The sequence below is a fragment of the Halichoeres trimaculatus genome, unplaced genomic scaffold (genome assembly GCF_033239565.1).
Source record: "Halichoeres trimaculatus isolate MK-OKI-2021-1 unplaced genomic scaffold, fHalTri1.1 fHalTri1_scaffold_4, whole genome shotgun sequence".
In the NCBI taxonomy this organism is placed as follows: Eukaryota; Metazoa; Chordata; class Actinopteri; order Labriformes; family Labridae; genus Halichoeres; species Halichoeres trimaculatus.
In genome coordinates this window covers 4191050-4211805 of record NW_027437182.1, presented here as the reverse complement: position 1 = coordinate 4211805, position 20756 = coordinate 4191050, and the positions used below count along the sequence as shown (strand labels likewise).

The 20756-nt window shown below is 40.6% G+C and overlaps 1 protein-coding gene across 2 annotated transcripts in view; it reads left to right on the top strand.

Annotated features, from left to right (window-relative positions):
• exoc2 (exocyst complex component 2) overlaps positions 1-19990 on the top strand; it is a 78935-nt gene extending 58945 nt beyond the window's left edge. For both annotated transcript variants that reach the window (XM_074669085.1, XM_074669084.1), the window contains exons 16-28: positions 2-123; positions 1831-1892; positions 2164-2244; positions 3788-3847; positions 6029-6090; positions 6175-6244; positions 10010-10126; positions 12594-12735; positions 16049-16104; positions 16197-16319; positions 16512-16573; positions 16929-16988; positions 19460-19990. In XM_074669085.1, coding sequence (XP_074525186.1) covers positions 2-123; positions 1831-1892; positions 2164-2244; positions 3788-3847; positions 6029-6090; positions 6175-6244; positions 10010-10126; positions 12594-12735; positions 16049-16104; positions 16197-16319; positions 16512-16573; positions 16929-16988; positions 19460-19553 — 1111 coding nt within the window. In that variant the 3' untranslated portion in view covers positions 19554-19990. The remainder of the gene's footprint in view (position 1; positions 124-1830; positions 1893-2163; positions 2245-3787; positions 3848-6028; positions 6091-6174; positions 6245-10009; positions 10127-12593; positions 12736-16048; positions 16105-16196; positions 16320-16511; positions 16574-16928; positions 16989-19459) is intronic.
• The last annotated feature ends 766 nt before the right edge of the window (positions 19991-20756 follow it).

The following is a 20756-nucleotide window of genomic DNA, read 5'->3' as shown; positions in this document are numbered from 1 at the left end:
GAGGTTGTCATGAGGCTCTGTCTGCTCTGGAGATCCCCAATGATCTGCTGCAGGTGATTCAGGATCTGCTGCTGGATCTGAGAGTCCACTGCCTCATGGTGACTCTGCTGCACACTACAGAAGGTGAGCAGGAGCAGTGTGTGCACTCACTGAAGGTGAAGAGAAAGAGCCCCCATCCCTATACAGACAATCATAGCTGACAGCAATTTACAAGGCTATATACATATTATTGAAAATCAATGGGTAAAATTGACTCTTGAGATATAGAAAACAGCTTTTACTAAATAAAAACTGCACAATGACATCACAGTCCTTAAAAGGTGTGTATATGATACAGACTTGCCTAACAAGTTGGATAGCAGGTTTAAAGAGTGGACACCTAAATGTATAACTTTCCTCTGCAACATAATTAAAACCGGAACATTGTTTAGCTTGAATGTGCCTGAAGAAAAGTTTAAGTTACAAAAACTTTTTTCGATACTTACAGTCGTGGAATTTTGTTAATAAAAAGGTCAAAAACAGAATGATATCAAATATAACTCTAGTGGAATTAGTCAAAAAAGAATACAAGAAAATGTGGACATTTAAATACCAAAGTACTACCACGTGTTCTGGGACTGTCCTGTTATTCTGGACTTTTGGAAAGGGATACACAGTGCCTTAATAGAATAGAATAGAAAAAAACTTCATTTATTTGTTATCCAGTCAGCCAGCCTCCACCTCTACAGGGTCCAGGACTGAGCTTCTTCAGCAGTCTGTTCAGTCTCTGTCTCCTGGATCCTGTCTGCTCACAGCAGGTGAAGCTCTTCCAATGTGGCGTTGGTGTCTGCTGTTAGCTCCGTTAGCCATGTCTGTGAGTAGCATGATGCTACTCTGCCTTCTGGTAGGAAAAAAGGAAGGAAAGGAAGAAAGGAAAAAAAGAGGAAATATGAACTGATAAGCCTTTTCAGATACCTGTCATGACAAAAAGGACGCAGAAAGATCGACTCCGGCTTCTTAAGCTTCAATTGAGATAACAAAAGACACATCATGCGTAGAATAACTAGTTGCAGGACTTGTCACTAAGAAAAAGTATCTTGCAGCTTCTTGAAAATCAGGTAGTGTGAGAGAAAACTGAACTCCTGCATCTCTTCTCATCAAACAGAAATTTTCAACTAAAAATGTCTAAATTTAAACACGTTTCACTATCGGGAAGGCTGTCAGATATTCCATTAGCATCGAGCTGGTTTCATTGTTGTAGGAGGCTTCTGTTGTTCAATTTATGTAATCTTTTTTGTTTCATTTTCCAGAAAAGACACCGCGCCTGCTTGTGACTTTATTTTGGAAAAAGTAGCTCATTTTCAGAGCTGTGGTGGAAAAACTATCAGTGTGTTTACGGCGCTTCAAACTGCACAATTTTTGATAGAAACTAATGTAAAGGTGCGTGAGGCTTGTTCAATACCAGGAGAAGATCATAACAAGTAAAAAAGTCAGTGAAAGCTGCAGACTGGTCTCTGTCTCTGCAGGGCATCGCTGAGTTTTTGGCGCTCACTGTCCCCAACTGTCACTTTTTACCTGACACAGCTTCCTTTATAGTTATGAAGAAAGTGTAATGAGACTAAAACTAGACATTCTCAGTTTCACTTGTGGTATTCATGGTCATTTTGAGAAGAGTTACTGGTTTTCACTTAACTTTCCCCCACACTCACAGCAATTTGTGGTCTTGATAGTGATATTATTTTATGTTTTCTTGTGGTTTTCCTTTAGAAACCAGGATCTCTGTTTCTTGTTTGTTTGTGTTTTTTCCTGTGTAATTTCATTAAAACCAAGCTCAACTTTTTACACTCTCAGGTGTGAAGAGACTCGCAGAGAAGGAAGATTGGGTGGTAGATAACGAGGGAATCACCGGCCTGGTAAGGTTGTGTTATTGCATCAAACAGTTTTGCAATGAGCAGAGATGGAGATCAAGATAAAATCAATGTCAGTTTGGCTATTTGAATACCATTTTTCACTTTCTTGTCACCGATGGAGTTGATAAGATTTTCTATCACCGGTATGAAAAAAAAGAAATCAGCTTTGCTATTCTTACTTTATGACACTTTATGATGCTGGTACACAACGGGATAATTCCAGTGGTCGTCTTTTCCCTAATCCGTGTTTTCCTTCCTCTGTTCTTCTCCACAGCCTGCCCAGTTTGAGCAGTGCATGGTGCAGATGCTGCAGTCGCTCAAAGAGCCACTGGAGATCAAACCAGGAGAAATAAATGTAAGCCTGCACTGTGGAAAAAAAATCAGAAGAAGCTTGAAGTGGATATCTGTTTGACCTTTCTTTAGGATCTTTAAGATCTGTTGAAGCAGTGAAGGAATAACTAGCTTGAAAAATTAAGTAAAGAAAAAAGTGAGACAAATCCTACACTGCCAAAAACTAAAATCTTATTAAGTGTTTTTGTCTTATTTTCATTAGAAAATGTCTTTTTTAGACTAAATATGAGCCACAGTCACCTGACCAGTCCAGAAAAATGTTTCATTTCAAGTTATTTAAAAACACAAATGAGGTCTGAATTACTTCTAACAAGTTTAAATAGAGAAAGAGAGAGACGAGAAAAAAAATATTTTATTTTGACATTATTCTAGTTTCCATTGGCAGATTTTTTTTTTTTTTTTACCAAGCAATTCAGACCTCATTTTTGTCTTTAAATAACTTTAAACAAGACATTTTTGTAAACCAATAAGTGTCTTAATAAGGTCTTTACTGTTAAGGAACCGTGTGTGTTGTTGGTATGTTTTTGTTGTTCCATACAGCTCCTAAACACGTAGAACCAACATATAAAGGAACTTGCTTATCGACAAAGCTGGATGCGCGCGCAACTCCGTGCAGAAGCACTGCGGAGTATAACGGTTAGCTAACAGACGTGGAGAAGTAAACTACCAAAAATCGTTTTTTTAAACTAAATTTCATCACTTATACGAAAGGTAAACAGCTCCCAGGTTTGTGAAATGGCAGTGAGTGGACAGAAGAGATCAGCAAGTGGACAGATATTATGTAAACAGACGTATTTAGCGGAGAAATCCAGGAATTTAAACACACAACTGTCACTCGATGCTCATGACTGCAATAAATCAGAAAACCTCCCAGACAAAAAAAAGAGCACACATACTGCTGAGTCTAAGACCCGGTTCGTAATAAAAGAACCAGAAACTTCGTCTATAGTCAATTATGAACCCGCTCACGTCGCTGGTGTTTCAGAGTAAAGTGTGACCCTGTTAACTGGTGACTCTCGGCCGATAATCACTGCAACTGTCGATTGAGAGTCACCAGTTAGCATGGTCGCTATTTACTCCAAAACACCGGTTGCTCTGCGACGGTCAAAACTTGATAGGCGTCGCTTCTGTTGAATAGTATCGTTTCTAAAAACTGACCACAGAACAACCGAACATTTTTATGCTAACAGGTTGAATTTAGTGTTTAGAAAGCGCTGAATGAATGGAGCTAAACGCTGCTTCTGTGGTCAAGACGCGTGCGCATCTTTATGATGACGTAGACTGATAATCCCTTTATAAACTTGAACCACACTTTACCAAACCCATTTTTCATCACATAAGGTCGAATCATGGCGTCATAAAAAGTGTTTTTTTTTGTTGTTGTTTTGATTTAACCAGCATAAATGTTACTATAATATAATAGAGCAGCCAGATACAGCTTCACATGGTAATATTAGAACAAAGACACTTTAACACCTCCTGTGATTTGAGTATCCTGAACACAGTCTTACATCTTTTCTGATTTTGTTTCATCGTCTTTTTTCCAGGTGCTGCTGTTGGACCAAGTCCAGGACCAGGCTACAGAGCTGAGTGTGGGCATCATGAAAGTAAGGCTTAGCTGACGCTTCAATGACTTTAAAATCCTAAAACCTAAAGAAAATTTATCTGAAAAACAGGAGATATTATCTGAGCGTTTTGTTTAGTCCTCAAAATGCTGCTTGTATTTCTTCTGAAGAAATAGTTTTTCAAATTTTAATCGTTTTCTTCTTTATCCTTTGTTGTTTTTCTTCTTCTTTTTTTCTGTTGGTAGTTTTTAGCTGTTTCATATTGTTTGGGTCGCTTCTCTTATAGTTTTAATCTTGTCTTCCCCACATTTCTCATTTATTTTCTTTCACTTAAGTGTTTACTTTGTGAAGCTTTTTTTGAACAATGTGAGTTCTTGAGCTTTAAACCAGTGATTCCCAACCAGGAGTATGTGAACACATTGCAGGGGGTACAAGGAAACATTTGTTAATTGATTTCTAACTAAGAAGTACTGAGATGAACCTGTCAATAAAATGGTACGTGTTCACAAATATTTGTGTCCCCTGGGAGACGATAAGCTGTGGCACTGCTGCTAACTGCTAAAGTCAATCTGAATATTTTTTTTAAGTGTTTTTTTTTTCTTGATAAATTCAGTTGTTAGATTCAGTTTTTATCACCTCAGGCTTTTATCCAAGGTTAAAAGATTTAATCAGGCTTCCCTTGCACAGTTACAGTTAGTCCAAATTGCAGCTGCTCGTCTTTTAACAGGAGCACAAAAGCATAACACATCACCCCGATCCTGGCGTCCCTCCATAGGCTTCCCGTGCATTTTAGAATTCATTTTAAAATTTTATTATTTGTTTTTAAATCTTTACATGGATCAGCACCTCTCATCTCTGACCTTTTGAATATTTACACTCCCTCGCGGTCCCCCAGATCAGCTGTTAACTTTTACCTTGTGGTCCCAGAAACCTTCGGTGGTGGCTCCCAAATCCCCTACCCTACCGGCTTTTAAATCGCATCTTAAAACTTATTTTTATTTTTTGGCTTTTAATTCAGCATGAGAGTTGTGTGATCTCTGCCCTTTTATGTCTTTTATGGTCTTAACCCCTGTGTTTTTATAGCTCTTATTTGTTTGTTTGTCTATATTTTATTTTAATTTGTTTATTTGATTTATTGATTTTCTTATTTGATTTTTATTGTGCAGCACTTTGGGAAACTTGACTGTTTTTAAAATTTGCTATTTAAATAAAGTGGATTGAAATTGGATTGATTTTTAAAGTTCAAATGGCTGATTAAAGGGGGCTTATATAACAGAGCTCCTTGTTTTTGTGATAAATGTTAGAAGAGTTTTATATAACAAAGGCAGGTTGATTATTTACATTCGTACTTATTTATTTATTACTTATTTCTTTTTAAGGTAGCTTTTTTTTTTGCATGAGTGAAGGGTTACACACGACAGAAAAGGTTGGAAACCACTGCTCTAGACAAAGATATGATCTCCTGCTAAAGATCTGAAGTTTGACTTTACATAAAAGAGAAGAATAATTTTCAGACCCAGAGCCGATTTCCCAACACAGACTATCAGAAAACAAAGAAAACTTGGTGCTCAGCTTTTTCTAACTGTGCGTGAACCCGGGGGAAATCCCTGCTGGATATTTAAAAAGACACAAACTCTTTGACAAGTTTGAAATCAACTGAAAACCCCTCACATTTCCTTTTTGATGTAACTCTCTTTTATGCATCTTGATTTTGCTGCACTGTAATGTTGATGTACTTTTTCTTATCAGCCTGTTTAGGTCTATTTCCTGTGTTTTCTTCTAAGCTTTTTGTCTCTACATGAAACAAACGACGCTTTAGAGCTGTGACAACCAAAGACAGGCCGGGTTGAGACTCAAAGTGCCAGCATCTATTTACTCTAACTCTGCAGACGCAGCATAACATCCTTGTGTTTTCTCTGGCCACAACAAGTCCACACTCCTCATATTTAGGATTTTTCTGACGGGCAGAAGTGCCAGCTCAGTGTCTAGAGAATATTTTTAAAGACTTCTCATAAACATGGCGGTGGCCCGGGTTGTGGACGTGTCTCTGCTGGCCTCTCGTTTTCTAAGGTGACATCATTCAGTCTGACAGATGCCACCAACATGTCTGAGGTGCCGCTTTAACCACAAAGACCTACATAGATCGATGTAGAGTAAGGAAGGAGAGACGTAGGGATGGTTTTTGACATTTTAACTAACTGGTGTGTCCGTTCATCGCTTCAGGTTTTCATCAACTGCTTGGAGCAGCTCAGCACGAAAACAGACGGAGACAGTGATTCCTCTCAGTGAGTAACTCGATGACTTTCCAGTCTTTTAATTACTGAGTGTTTCACCTTGATTTCTTTAATGAAAGTCTCTCCTGTGTGCAGCAACATGTCAGTGGACCTCTCCTCTCCAGACCGGTTTGCCAGCGTTCATGAGAGCTTCAGCCCGACATCTGTAAGTGTTTGTTTTTTACATTTCCTCTTAACAGTTTGGTTTAAATACACTTGAAATCCCACAACAGGCTACAGCCAGCGTCACCAGAGTGTGGGCTCTCTCCTCTCCTCAACAACTACCACACAAACACGCGTGTCACTCATTCAAACCACCGGATGTTATCAACCTGTTTCCAGGTCGTGGATGTCCTCATTTCCTGTAACTTCTCTGAGAAGCTTGCAGCGGAGGTTAAGTGCAGGGGAGGAGGAAGAGGAGGATGAAGAGGAGGAAGAGCAGGGTGTAGAGATTCTGGTAAAGGGAAATGGAGCAAGGTTCAGAAGGGGTTTCCCCCCTGACAGAATACTGTGCTGCAGGTTTGAAGCAGCGAGACACCGCAGAGCGCCGCGCTGACCAGAGTCGGGTTGGTTTCTCTCATGAAAGAAAAACAGTCTGAGCTGGCAAAGCTCGATAGACATCTGTACGCGGAAGTGGATGAAGGTTTCTTATCATGTGTAAAAGGCTGATAAGGCTGTAAGATGTAGGCTGACCTTCCTGTCAGTGTGTGCTCACGTTCATTTGATGATTTTAACTTGAAGTGGGTTTTTTTTATATGACAGAGCTGTGAGAGTGTTGATACACGGCATGACACACTGAGAGCTCTTTAGTGGGGAACACCTTGTTCTGCAATAAGTATTCACAAAAGTGCATACCTGCCAACATTAGAGTGTGAAAAATAGGGAGATTTTGGGGAGGTGGCAGGGGTGTATCAGAATTAATAGCCTTTACCAAGAAATCCCATCCACACATGACCTTAAACCACTGTCATCCTCCTTGTAACACACAGTGGTAGCTTTTTCAATTGAACCAGCGCGATCAAAACCATGAATTAGCCGGCGAAGCACGTCTGGCGTTTCCACTGCCAGCTGATCAGAGCAGAGCCGACTGTGGGCGAGGCTTTACCTTTCTCTGCGTGTCCTCACCAGCTCAGTTTACAATGCTAAAGATGTGTGGCTAACTTATGCTAAAATCCATTGACAGAGCCGACCCGGTCCGACCAGCAGCGTTCAGTCATTAGCCAGTACAGGCTCAGACTAACCAGAGTTATTCAGCTGACATCTCCCACTGAGGTAAACAAAGTCGTTACCTGTTCAACAGAAACTCAGCTGTCTCGGCGTCAGTCTTCAGTCCCAGATCCCTCTGCAGCTTTTTCCACCGCTCGTACATTTCTCCAATATTCAGTCTCCGTTGGCACCTGTATCGCTCATAATTCTTCCTTGCTTCAGCCCTTTCCTTGAAACTTTTTCATTTTCTTCCCTTCCCAGTGGAGGGTAACAGTAACAGCTTCCTGGTTTTGGTCTTTTCCAGCTCCATGATGCTTCAGTAGCTGAGCAGCTAGCTGACGTGAGAGGGGTAGTGGGGAAAGACGAGGTGGGACTATGGGCGGGACAGTGCAGAGCAGGGGTTCGGATTGGTCAATTATTATGCCTTTTTGCATTTGATCTACCATTTTTTTTTTCATTCTTTTTTATTTCTATGTTGCATAGATCCATAACGGCCTCAGAAACTGTGTTATTAATAATTACCACGCTTCCAAATCGTAGACCATAGCTTTAACTGACTAAATCTAACTTAGTGATCTGAGATTTTATTATTTTCAAAACTAATGTTATGAACCACACCATCATGATCACTGTCAAGCTCCTTCCCTAACAGCTTACAACAAAATAATACCTTTAAAATGCATTCAGTATTATCAGGAGGAAAATATCACTTCGATTTTAAATATTTGTTACTTTACTTACTTTATAGTTCCATATAACTGTATTGATAGCAAAACAACAGAAAAGGAAAAGCACAATTCATATATTGCCAGCAATTAAAACACAAAGAGACATTTGTACCAATGTTTCCAGTAACAGGATGTGAATCTTGTGTGCAGCTCATTGTGAGCTGAGTTATTTCATTATCTGCATCAACCCATCGACCTATGAATTTGTGCATGTAGTTTCTAAGAACAGTGTAAATGATGGCACATTGTTATGAACAAACATGTGACTCACACTCGTCCATCGAAGTTATTTAAGAAATGTTCTAAAAGCATCATTATAAGCTACCTGTACCTTTTTCATTTTTACTTTACTGTAGTTATGCCATAAACCTGCAGTGTACAGTGGAGTACAGTAAGCTCTATAAAGCTCAATCTTAACATTTTCTGTAAACATCTGAAATTTACCTGCTAACGTGTTAGCTTGTGCATATGATTTACAGCACTGACGCTGAACATCATCATCATCACACCAATTTCTTCTGATAATTTGCCCCAGGTATCTGTTACATCCTTCTGGCTCTTCATACCTCAGATAGAAATGCTCATGTTAGTCACCTTAGTTACCTTTCCTTATCACTTAAATCATACCTATTTCCTTTAGTCAAATATCATCTCACATACATCATCAGACTGTGGTGGTTTTTTCTCAGGAGGAAGTAGAAACAGGTTTTCCTCTGCATCTCCACTTGAAATGATAAGGTAGAATTTATCACCTGAAAAAACTTTTACCTGTCAGACAATGATAGTGACAGTCTGCCTTCTCACAGCTCAAACTCTCTTTACATAATAAAGACATAAGACATAATAAAGGAAGGGGATTAGGGCTTGACTACGGGATGATTAAACTCTTTAATCAGTGCAGAATTTAACTGATGACATATCATAGTAACATGTATTTTATTTATTTTTTTAAATCCCTGATGCTCCGATAAACTTCCCATCAACAAGTGTCAGAGTTGCCTGTGTCCGTGCAACCTGCAGTTAAAGAGGATCTCATGAAGCCTCTTTGGATAAAACCAACTACAGGTAGAGGAGTAAATGCTGTTTTAGGCTTAGATAAAAGGCACAAGTAGAGGATTGATTTGACTTAAACTAAATATTAGAAATGATAGGACTACACTTAGAATAATACGGGGGACAATCGGGAAAAATTACAAGTCAGGAGTAGAGTAGGAGACAGGGTTTAGAAATCAAGAGACTCTTGCAGGCCTGAAAGTGAATGAATTTTTTTTTTTTTTTTTTCAGAATTTATGTCATTTTTTGAAGTGAAAGTTTTCTTACTGAGAAAACCTTTAAAATGTTTTAAAAACTTGAAAATAGTTGCAAGGTTAAGAACTTTGCCATTTCAGAAAGTGACGTTTTATTTTGAAACATCTGTCTGGAAAAAACTGCCACACCAAGAGACAAAAATATGTGAAAATCAGGAGTAAATTGCTAGCTGTCAAAGAAAATTTAGTGTTCTGACTACTTAACAATTTCAGGGTTATTCTTTGATAAAATATCCACAACAAACCTCTTTTTTTCTGAGCACAAGATCATGTAAAGAGCATAAGAGGACATCCATGCCACAAAAGGAGGTTAGGAGGAGTTAGGTTAAGAGCCTTTGGCGCCAACAGTTGGATAAATTAAGATATTTAAGAGAAGTGATTAAGTTTAGGAACTGATCTTTTTGCACAGGAAGTCTTCTCCATGAAGTAACAAAAATGTAGTGGAGGAAGATGAAAAAGGGAAAAGAAACAAACTTCAAAGTTAGTAAGTGCAAACATTCGGGACAGTTAGCTGGAAAAGTTTAGCGAAGTCATTTTGAGGAGTTGAACTCTGGCATTTGGAAAAGTTCAGACCTTTCTGAACCCTTCACTAATCCAGGAACAGTTACGATCAGGATCCTTGAAGACGTGATATATTTGAGCCCTCCTCAGGTATAAAAGAGTGAACTTGTGTGTTATTTGTCTCCACAGGAGCAGCGTCTCCTCATCATCCTCAGTAACTGCCAGTACCTGGAGAGACACACCTTCCTGAACCTGGCCGATCACTTTGAGAAGCACGGGCTCACAGGCACCGAGAAGATCACACGGGTCAGTGCAGCACTTTGTCTCCTAGCATTTCCTATAAGCAGGAAGTGGAGCTAGACTGTGTGTGTGTGTCTCATGCTGCTGATGAGAAATGTGTTGTCATTAATAACAAACAAAGCTGATGAGAGAAACTAAAAGTCTCTGACAGCACAGATATGACTGAACTTTGAAAAAAAAGTAAAGGTCATTGTCTTAGAAGTTTGATCCCACAAATTTCACCACTTCACACACATTCTCACACACACACACGCACACATATCGACGGCTGCACACAATGACTAACAGCTGAATCACAAAGCAACAATGAGTTGGGTTGGCTTTCCAGTAAAAACTAGTCACTTTCTTTGCAATCCTAATGAAAACTTTTACTGGTGGTGTCATTTCATGTCAAACAGATTAATACACTGATGAGGATGTATTTAAGTTTCAATCTGAGAATTCAAGAAAATGGCTCCGAAATATGCTCTGATCTTTTCTTCTGAAGCAGCTTTAAACCTGCTTTACGTTAAAACATGACAGGCTGTGAAAAGTGAATGATCTCCTACTTTAAAGGGCAGAATGACAACTTAAGTTTTCTGTATCATGACACCTTTTTTGAAACATATTCTCTAGTGAGAATCACGCCTCCGCCATGTTTGTTTCAATACTTACTGAAAGTTCACAGGAGTGTCTGTTGAGACTGATATGAGTGAGTTTAGGTGAGTGCTGAAGGTGAATGGGTTCAGCTGTGCTTTCTCTTTCGCTGGGTTTAAGACTTTAGTATTGGACTTTTTAATTTCTTAAAGGATAAGTTTGGTTAATACAGCTTTTACATTGTTTATAGAATGAAGTAGAACAAAATACTCACTCAGAAGGTTTTCCTGATCCAAGCAGTGCTTCGGGAGATATTTCAATCCAAAATCATGCCGCGGATGTCCGTATAATGGGATCCATCAGGGCATAGACAGCGCCGCTCCTAAAACTGCATTAATAGTCCAAAAACTCATGTTTTTCACCAATATTCCATCATGGTCCACTCAGGGTTAGTCCTCTGCTGCAGTCTGTGTCACTCCAGACAGCGATGTGTGGCTGTGTGGCTTACGATTGCCCCTCCGCACGTCGTCATGTAGCCTGCTGTCTTCCCCTGAAACAATGAGCCGTACTGCGCATGCGCGGAGGGGCAATCGTAAACAAAGTCTTTGTGAGTTCAGAGGTCATTACAGCCACACAGCGCTGTCTGGAGTAACACTACTGCAGCAGATGACTAACCCGGAGCAGACCATGATGGAATATTGGTGAAAAACACGAGTTTTTGGACGATTAATGCAGTTTTGCGCCACAAACTCTACCAGAAATCCAGGAGTCCTGGTTGATGACCAGCTGACCTGTAAGGCTCATGAGGCCTCGATGGCTTGATCTCATAATATCAAGAGGGTCAGACCTTACCTGACACAACAGGCCATGCAACTTCTGGTACAGGCCCTTGTAATTTTGCGCATCAACTCCTGCAGCTGTCTTCTTGCAGGCCTAGAAGAGAGCTGCATTTAAACCTCTGCAGATTACCCAGAATGCAGCTGCACGTCTGGTCTTTAACCAGCCCCAAAACAGCTCACGTCACCTTGCTGTCAATCTTTCTTCACTGGCTTCCAGTGGCAGCTCCAATCAAAATCAAAGCTCTTCTTCTGGCTTACAAAACATGGTGCTCCCAGCCCTGCGCGGCTCCGAATCACTAGCCAGACTCTTCTCCTCTGTTGTTCCCAAATGGTGAATGAATTACCTAACTCTCTACAATCCACAGAGTCCCTTTCTACTTTAAGAGTTTAATTTGTCCTCAGGGGTAGAATGAGTCAGAAGGTCTCCGACCCAGCTCTTAGTCGAAAAAGGTCAAACTTCAAAAGACTAAACTTCTATACCCGACACAATCGTCTTGGACTCTGCTCCAGTTCAGATGTTGATGCTCACGTGTCAGATCTGACGTTGATCACTTCTCAGTATTTCAGGCCATCGCTCAAGAAATCAAACAGTAATCATCATCAAGATAAAGAAGTGGTGACATTTCAGACTCTGAATGCTGACACCAGGCTGCCCTATGACGTCATACACTTCTTCTTTCCTGTAAAGGGATACGCTGTTCTTATAACTGATGTGATGATACATGCTGCAGTTTTTATTTGTTAAACCCATCAGATAATCTGTTCAGTATAATTGATTTAAAGTGAAAATATGTGCCTGAAATATGCTTCGTAATTCATTCAATTATACGTTTTTTGAAGAAACAGTTTCTCCTACTTCTTGTTACTTTTTTCTAGTGGTGCAAAAAAAGAAAAATGAAAGAGAAATCAGCAAGAATCCAACTTTCAAGTAACCAAAAATATAGTTTCTTTCCAGTTTCTACAGAGATGTGGAAGATGTTGAGATGATGAGTGGGCAGATGGTAACTGCTTAGCTGTTGTATGTTGTATGTTGATATGGTGTGTCCTTTACCTGACAGGTGAGTGTGGACGCTGTGCGAGAGCTGGATAGAAAACTGTTCGATGCCTACATCGAGCGACGAGCCGACCCCATTGCAGGATCCTTGGAGCCGGGCATCTACGCTGGATACTTCGACTGGAGGGACTGCCAGACGCCTACAGGTAGTGCAGCGTCGCTGTGAGCATGCTCAGTGGAATGATGATAAAAAATGGGATGCTGGTGTGAGATTATGTGGAAACCACCTGCAGCTAACGCCGTCTGACCCCAGTCAGATCAAAAATTCAGCCGAACAGCCCTGTGAGATGTGGTTTGTGGCTCTGCTGTCTCATCATGTGTGAAGTACAGCTCTTTGGTAGCTGACTGTAAACACCACAGAGATGGCTCTGATAGCCCTCCTCAGAGTGTCCCGGCCTTTTGTGTTGAGCTGTGGGTGTGCAGCTGCAGCGTTGTGATTGCACGTGTGTAAAGTTTGACTTTTAGCTCACCAGATGCAAACGCAGGTGAAGCGTCTGTGCCCATGTGTGGTTTACCTTTGCACAGGATGTGAAGCAACGTGAAGGAGTGTGTGTGTGTGTGTGTGTGTGAGCCCTTGCATGGCACCAGCTTCTTACTCACTTTACAAAAAACAGTATTTATTGAAAGTGGAGCTTTTCCAGTTTGTTCCTGCCTCTGTGAGTTTGTGCGTTGAAGCTGCATGTGAAACAGGAACACTCTGGACACTCAGTCACAGATCCAGGATCTGATACTTTCACTTGTTGCACTTTTTGTCGCTGTGTGGGCGCTGCAAGGCATTAAAGATCCAGTTTCACTACTTTCACTCTGTTGTTTCACTGTTTGAGTTCAGACAATCTTACACTTCCTGGTGACACATTAACTGCCATCTTTTTTATCTTCAAAGGATTGAGATTAAAAGTATTACAAACAGGAAAAGTCAACTGAACTAAACATCCATCTTCATCTCTGTGTGTTCTGTCATTTTGGATGCAGCAACATGAACATCAGAAAACACAACATCCTTTCTTCAAGCTGTCTCTGTAGCATAAAAAACAAAAACTTATGTTATTGATCATTGACTAGTATTTTAAGGAAAGCGTGTTGACATGTAGCTCGTGGTGGCAAAGCTGTGCCTGTAAAAGATAGTGTGTCTTATTCCATGCATTTATAAAATAAAATAGAATAGAAAATACTTTATTTATCCCCAAGGAGAAATTCAGGAGTCACAGCAGCAATACAAGAAAAACAAAAGTCAGAAAGTGTATAGAAAGTGCCAAAACCGTAAAAATATCACCGAAGACAAAACCAGTTGTTTGGTGTTTTTTTTTTTCCAATTATGAGGTGGGAAGCCAAAAATCCTCTGCAGTAGGTGCCATCATGGAACATCTGTAACGGCATGACCCAAACTGTAGCCAGTCAGCAGGTGGAGCTCTCAGTCTTTCAGCTTCACAGCCAGTTGCATGTGTAAAACTGGGGATGTTTGATACCACTCTTTTCAGACGATACTAGTACAAGTACTCCAAATACTGAGTACCGATACCACTACTTTAGATACGTTTCAGTGAACAGGGAAAGATCATTATGAAGAAAGACAGCAAAGTTACTCTGACATTAAGTCTAACACAAAACACAAACAGCTCTCTCTGAGTTTAGGATTTGTTTAAAAAAAATGTACAAAAGTGCAAAATAAAGCCAACAACCGTCGTGTTCAAGGTGTAAAATAAAACAGTTTAACTGTTACTCCCTGCTTTGGGCGGCAGTAGCTCAGTCCGTAGGATCTTGGTTTAGTGATCGAAGGGTTGCTGGTTCAACCCCAGGTGCAGACCAAGATTGGTAAAAGGGCTGATAGCTTGGGAGGTGTTGGCTTACATTCCTGAGCACTGTTGGGTACCCTTGAGCAAGGCACCAAACGCCCCCAACTGCTCAGGTGCGCACCAAGAGAGCAGCACCATCATGCTGACCTCTCTAATCAGAGGTGCTGTGTGTATATAGCATGGTTCAGAGTGTAAAAACAGATTTTTCCCCCAAAGGGATTAATAAAGTACATCTTCTCATTATTCATGTTGTCTGGACAGCATTGCCATGGTGTCTAACAGCAGCATTGTAGCACCAACTACTGGCGAGGAGGATATACTCATTGTAAGATTTTTTTGCCTTGAGTACAAGCAGCAACCTCTGGTCTTAGAATATGAGACAATGCTGAAGTGCTTAAATCTGCTGTTTCTCTGCTTGAGGCTGGCTCCAGTAGTACCAGAAGTCACAAACACACCAAGCCAAAAAAAGCTGTTTTCAAAGCAGAAATTAACCTTTTTACAGCCTGGTTCAAAAAACGTCTCCTGTCTGAGTCGCTGAGTCGGGGGAATTTTTTTCTTACTCGGCCGTTCAGAGGATATTCAGTTGCGAGCTCCCCCAATAAGAGGCACAGCTGAGGGTCACGTGACTGACAGGCGCCCTATGGCTGTAGGCGAAGCCCTTGCCAGTACCAGTATGGCCGCTATAGCTGATGTGCTTCATTTTTGGTTTCAGAAACAGACGGGTGACGTCGGCGAGACTAAGTCCATGTTTTACACAGATGGTTCTTTAACAGCAGACCATGGGAGAAAAAGTGAAACGATAATGATAATATGTACAGACTATATCAGGAGCCAGATTTCCCCATAAAATGCTCATCACGTGAGTCAGAGAGAATCATTTCACCCTCTGCTCTGCTCAGAAAAGTGAGAACTTTTTTCTAATCCAGTTTATAAACAAAGACTGAAGAATTTGAATTTGAAAGAATCCTGATTTTGATATTGGCTAACAAAAAAATCTGATATATAGATTTTCGATTTCTTTTCTCTCACCCCACTAAGCAGCATCCTTCCCTCATTTCCTGACCTAACCTGACCTGCTTTGATCATCTGCTTCATAAACTGGAGATTAGTGGCGTCAGGCGCCGTCAGGTCTGATAAGACAACAATGTTCAAGTTTAACAAAGATGGCTCCTTGGACACTTCTTCCAAACCATCTTCTCTGTCCAGAATCTGAATCTTTGTGTCCTTAAGTTCATTGAAACTTATTTAAATCCACTCACTGTGGACATCTGTTTTTCCTCTTGTCTGATTGCTTTTCCCCAATAATCCTTTGAAACCATACATTTTAAAAACGCTCATCAGTTTCTATTTTTTCTATGGTTTATGGCAAATCAAACAAGGAGTACCCCCATTTTAAAAACATACATGCTCATGAAAAGCTCTTATAACAGAGGTGTGTTTAAGCTGGGGTCTTTTCCCAGTCAAACAGTCACTCACACCTGCCTCATCACTCAAAGTGAGAGGTTAGCATGTGTGACTGTCTTCAGAGAGTTGTAGAAGTGACACCAAGATGAGGCTCTGCAGCACTTAGCAACTTTACTGCTAACCTCTATTCCTTTAGCCTCTGTGTGCTGCTCTTCCTTTGAGCATCTCATCATTCAGCCTGTCTTTCTTAATTTCTTCTCAGGTGTGAGGAACTACCTGAAGGAAGCTTTGGTCAACATCATTGCGGTTCATGCTGAGGTACCAACAGCTAAAACACTTCCTGTTTCTGTTTTTTTGTTTTTCAAACTCTGCATTAAACTTTGAATCACTGTTTCTGTGATCCGTCTCAGGTCTTCACGGTCTCCAAGGACCTGGTTCCTCGGGTTTTGTCTCGAATCGTCGAGTCGGTTGCGGACGAAATGTGTCGTCTGATGCAGTGTGTGTCTTCATTCAGCAAAAACGGAGCTCTCCAGGTACACACTGACAGTCACACACTCACTCATAGTAAGACCCTGACTCATAACGACCCCCACACCTATCGGGGATTTCACCTTGGTTTCTGAGATCCACCGTGTTTCTCCTCAACCTGCCAACTGCTGACAGTTGATCAAGTCGAGCTGATGTCGCCCTTTTCTCTGCCCCCCCCCTTCCTGCTTTGCCCTCAGGCTCGGCTTGAACTTTGCGCCCTGAGAGACGCTGTAGCTTCGTTCCTAAACACTGAAAGCAAGTGAGTACATCACACACACACACACACACACACACAGGAACTCAGGCAGTGTATATACCCAGTGATTTATGACAGAGAGTGTCATGAACGTAAATCTTCACAGTCGCACATCCCTCTCCACATTCCCTATTTATGTTACTTGGTGGTTCTGGAAAGGAAGTGAAAGTAATCTGGTTCTGCTGTGTGCATGCTCTGTGGGTGTGTGTTAAAGTGTGTTAATGTGTGTGTGCATTAGTGTTGAAAAGGTCAGTTTGCAGGCTTTGTAGATGCTCACACACAGTCTCTATTTTATAGCTGCACAGAGCTAATAAATGTGTTTAAATAAAGTTTTAACTGATGTGGGTTTTTTTTTCAGTGCCAGCTTCAAACTGGCTCTGGAGGGTCTCCCCCAGCTGCACAGCGGAGCCGATAAAAAGTGAGTGTGGAGCTGGTTTGAGGGACTGGTAACAGAAACTGTGGCCTGCAGGTCTTTGAGTCTCCCCTGGTTACTTTGGTCGTTCACACCTGAGCTGTGCTGTTTCATATTTTAGTTTTTTTTTCAACACAACTGTACCAAACTGCTTAAGCTGAGTGTTCATGACCCCCTCAGAGTTTTTCCTTTGTTACCCATTTTCCACCAAGGCCTCATCAGGCAACAAAGCCTCCAAAGAAGTGACCCGAAAAACTGATTTCCACACAAAACCAACAGCCTAAATAGAAAACTATTGAAATTAGAATTATCAATTATCATTCCTAACAAAGGTTAGAGAAACTCTTGTAAGTGACAGAAGATAGAAGTTCATTTATCGTTGATTTCCAGCTCAGGATGCAGGGCTTTTCTTATTTCTCCTGTGACTTTAAATTCCTCTAATATGGTCATTTTTTACCTTTTCTCTTGTTCTTTTGAAACGAGAGAAGTGTTTTCCTGCTTTAATGAGGAAACTTAAAGTGATACTCCGGGATGGCCTATCACAAGGTTTAGGGCAGAAATTACCCCTACAGCAGTGTTTTTGTGCAGCAGAAGCCCAGAGCGCTCGCACCAAACACCCCCCCCCTGCTCCTCTGCCGGTTTCCTCTGCACTCAGACGGGGCCATATTTCACTTGACCAAAAACACAAATGAACAGACTCCCACCAAAAAAATCTGATATCAGTCTGCATTCACGCTTTATTTAGAGAATTTTCAGCGCGTTACTTTCACACAAAAACACCGCTAAATAAGGCTCTAGTTCTCATCGTGTCGTAAAACGGCGCTACCTCCACTGCAGAGCCACAGCTGGCTACTGATACACTGCTTAGTGTATCAGTCCGCGCGCGGCGTGCCAGATATAAACAAACGCAGGTAGTCTGCCAGGACGAAGAGACACGATGGGAACTAGAGCCTTATTTAGCGAGGTTTTTTTGTGAAAGTAACACACTTAAAATTCTCTAAATAAAGCGTGAATGCAGACTGATATCAGATTTTTTTTGGTGGGAGTCCGTTTATTTGTGTTTTTGGTCAAGTAAAATATGTCCCCGTCTGAGTGCAGAGGAAACCTGCAGAGGAGCAGGGAGGGGGTGTTTGGTGCGAGCACTCTGGGCTTCTGCTGCACAAAAACACTGCTGTAGGGGTAATTTCTGCCCTAAACCTTGTGATAGGACCCAACTTGTTCCATCCCAGAGGATCTTGTGAATCTGTCTCTTATTGAGTCTAATAATGTTTTTTTCTGGGAAAAAAAAACGCTTAGATTTCCATTTTTGGACTTTTTTCCATATGTTTTCGATGTCTAGGATAGATTCTTCTAATAATTGATTTCAGTTTATTTCTTCCTGTTCTAAATCTCAAAAGTCTGTTTTTGCTGGGTCTTCTGGGTCTTAAAACTGTCAGAGGCTGTTTTCCAAACTGTCTACTACATACTACATGTGAATGTAGTATGTAGTATGCACTACGTACTACCTACTGCTTTTACTTGTAGTATGTAGTATGACTGTTCTGTTGGGTCTGTTTTGTAGTATACCACTCTGGTTTAAGATTTCAGAAGCGGAGCTACAGATGATTTTTCTTGTCTTTTTTTCTTTTTTATAAATGTAAAACCCAATCCATGGGCAGATCTTGGCCTTTTAGTTATTTTGTTAAATAAATCACAAAGAATCATCAAACTTGATTTCTAATCTTACACCAAAAGTTATTTTGTTTACTGAAAATAAATCTGAAAGGGATTTTTAGTTTTTACAGCTGATAGAAAAAAAACACTTCTATATAATCCACGTATGGTTAAAAAGTGAATTAGAGGTTTATATGGGCTAATGAATTTGTAGAAGTAAACACCTCTTTTACGACAGGAGGTGACAAGATTTACTTGTTTCTTCTCATCACTTCGCTTCTAGAAGCAAGAAAACAGACGGTCTCACGTTAGTGTTGTTGTATTATAGTTGTAATGCCAACTCGTTCCAGTAGATGGCAGTAATTCTCCAAAACCTGCCACCTGTTTAGACAAACAACGTTAGCGCTGTGCATTGTGGGAAACAGTGTGCCAGGTAGACTGGTCTGTTGCATACTGAGAAATTGTCCTGGATCAAACATTCAGGGATTTTTAGTATACTGCAGATTTTTCAAGTTTTCGCATTGTGACGACTACAGACTGAAATTCAGCCAAAATAGTAGGAACTGCTACTGAAGTAGGTGGTTTGGAAAAAAGCCAGAGTCTTACATTAACAGCCTGAGTTTGTCAGGGGGGAAATACGACCTTACAGTGGACAAACTTCATTAAACTGTGAAAGCTGCTGCTTCATGCTTGCATACAAACGACCTATGTTTGGTTCCTGTTTGACCTTCAGACCCCTATAAGGTGAATTTAGATATTAACACATCAGTGTTTTTTTTATTTCTTTTCAAATGTTGATTTGATGTGTTTGTGTCCACCTCCAGGTTACTGGAAGAACTCATCAACAAGTTTAAGAGCAGCATGCAGCTGCAGCTCACCTGCTTCCAGCCGTCCTGCGTCCAGCCTGTGAAGAGATAAACCCACACTAACCCACACTAACCCACACTAACCCACTCTAACTCCCACTCCTCTGTGTCTGTGTTAGTGTGCAGTCACCCTATGAACCCTATCTGCTCTGATCCATCTCTCTTCATCTTCACTTTCAATGTCTGCTTCACTAACTCGACACAGAATCTGATTATCTGATCTCAACGACACTGAACCAGTCGATTTCATTGTTACTGTGTAGGACAGTCCCAGACTCTGTGGTTATGCTAATTACACGCTGCTACTCATGCAGCTAACAGCTAAGAAAGGCTAACAGGCACGTTTAGAGGAGGCTCAGGGTGTTTTAGTCTTCACTGTCTCTGCTCAGACTGATGTGACTCAGAATATTTCAGATATTAAATATGTTGTTTTTTGTTCTGTGCCATGTTTTGCACCAAATAAAGGGAGAAAAATTATGTTAAAGTCAAACTCTATGCTGAGCATCTTTTTTTGTCAAATCAACAAAAACTCAAGATTTTCAGAAAGGGAAAAAGTCCTAAATTTTTCAGATCTTAAACTCTGTCAAGACCAGAAGGTTTTCTGCAAGTTTGTGTGTTAAATTTTGCGTTGTTTTTCCTTCACTTTATTGTTATAGAGCAGAGAAAATTCTTGTGCACAGCACAGATGTTCAGCAGAGGAGTCAGAGCAGTGAGGTGGCTGAAAATGACCTGAACTCCAGCACGCTATCTTGCAAAAAAATGTTGGTTCAGGCCCAATGGGTGTTATTAAATTTAGTCAATTCATAGTTTTTATGATTGAATCCTTTTTAAGGCTTTTTACTTTTACTGAAAGTAGTTTAAGGTTGATAGATTTGTAAATGATAAATATCATTTGGTGTAACCAACGTTTCTCATGAAAAAAACTGATGTGCAAAAAAGTTCCCCTGAATATTAATTTATCCGTCTACTTCACTGTAAAAATGAAATTTAAAATGATTTCAAACCTGTCATGATCCACAAAGAGTAGAAAAACACAAGAGGAGGACTCAGTTGCAGATGTAACAAAAGATTTATTTTACCAAACCATGCCCATGTCCACACCGGGTATCTGGGAAACCGCATAGATTTTTATACATTTACGCCACATGAAACTGCAGCTTTACGTCACTGAAAACAATGTTTTCTGAAAACTCAAAAGGCCAAAGTGAAGATTTTGGAAAACTCCAGTTTCATGGTTTTGTGTAGACGCCGGTAA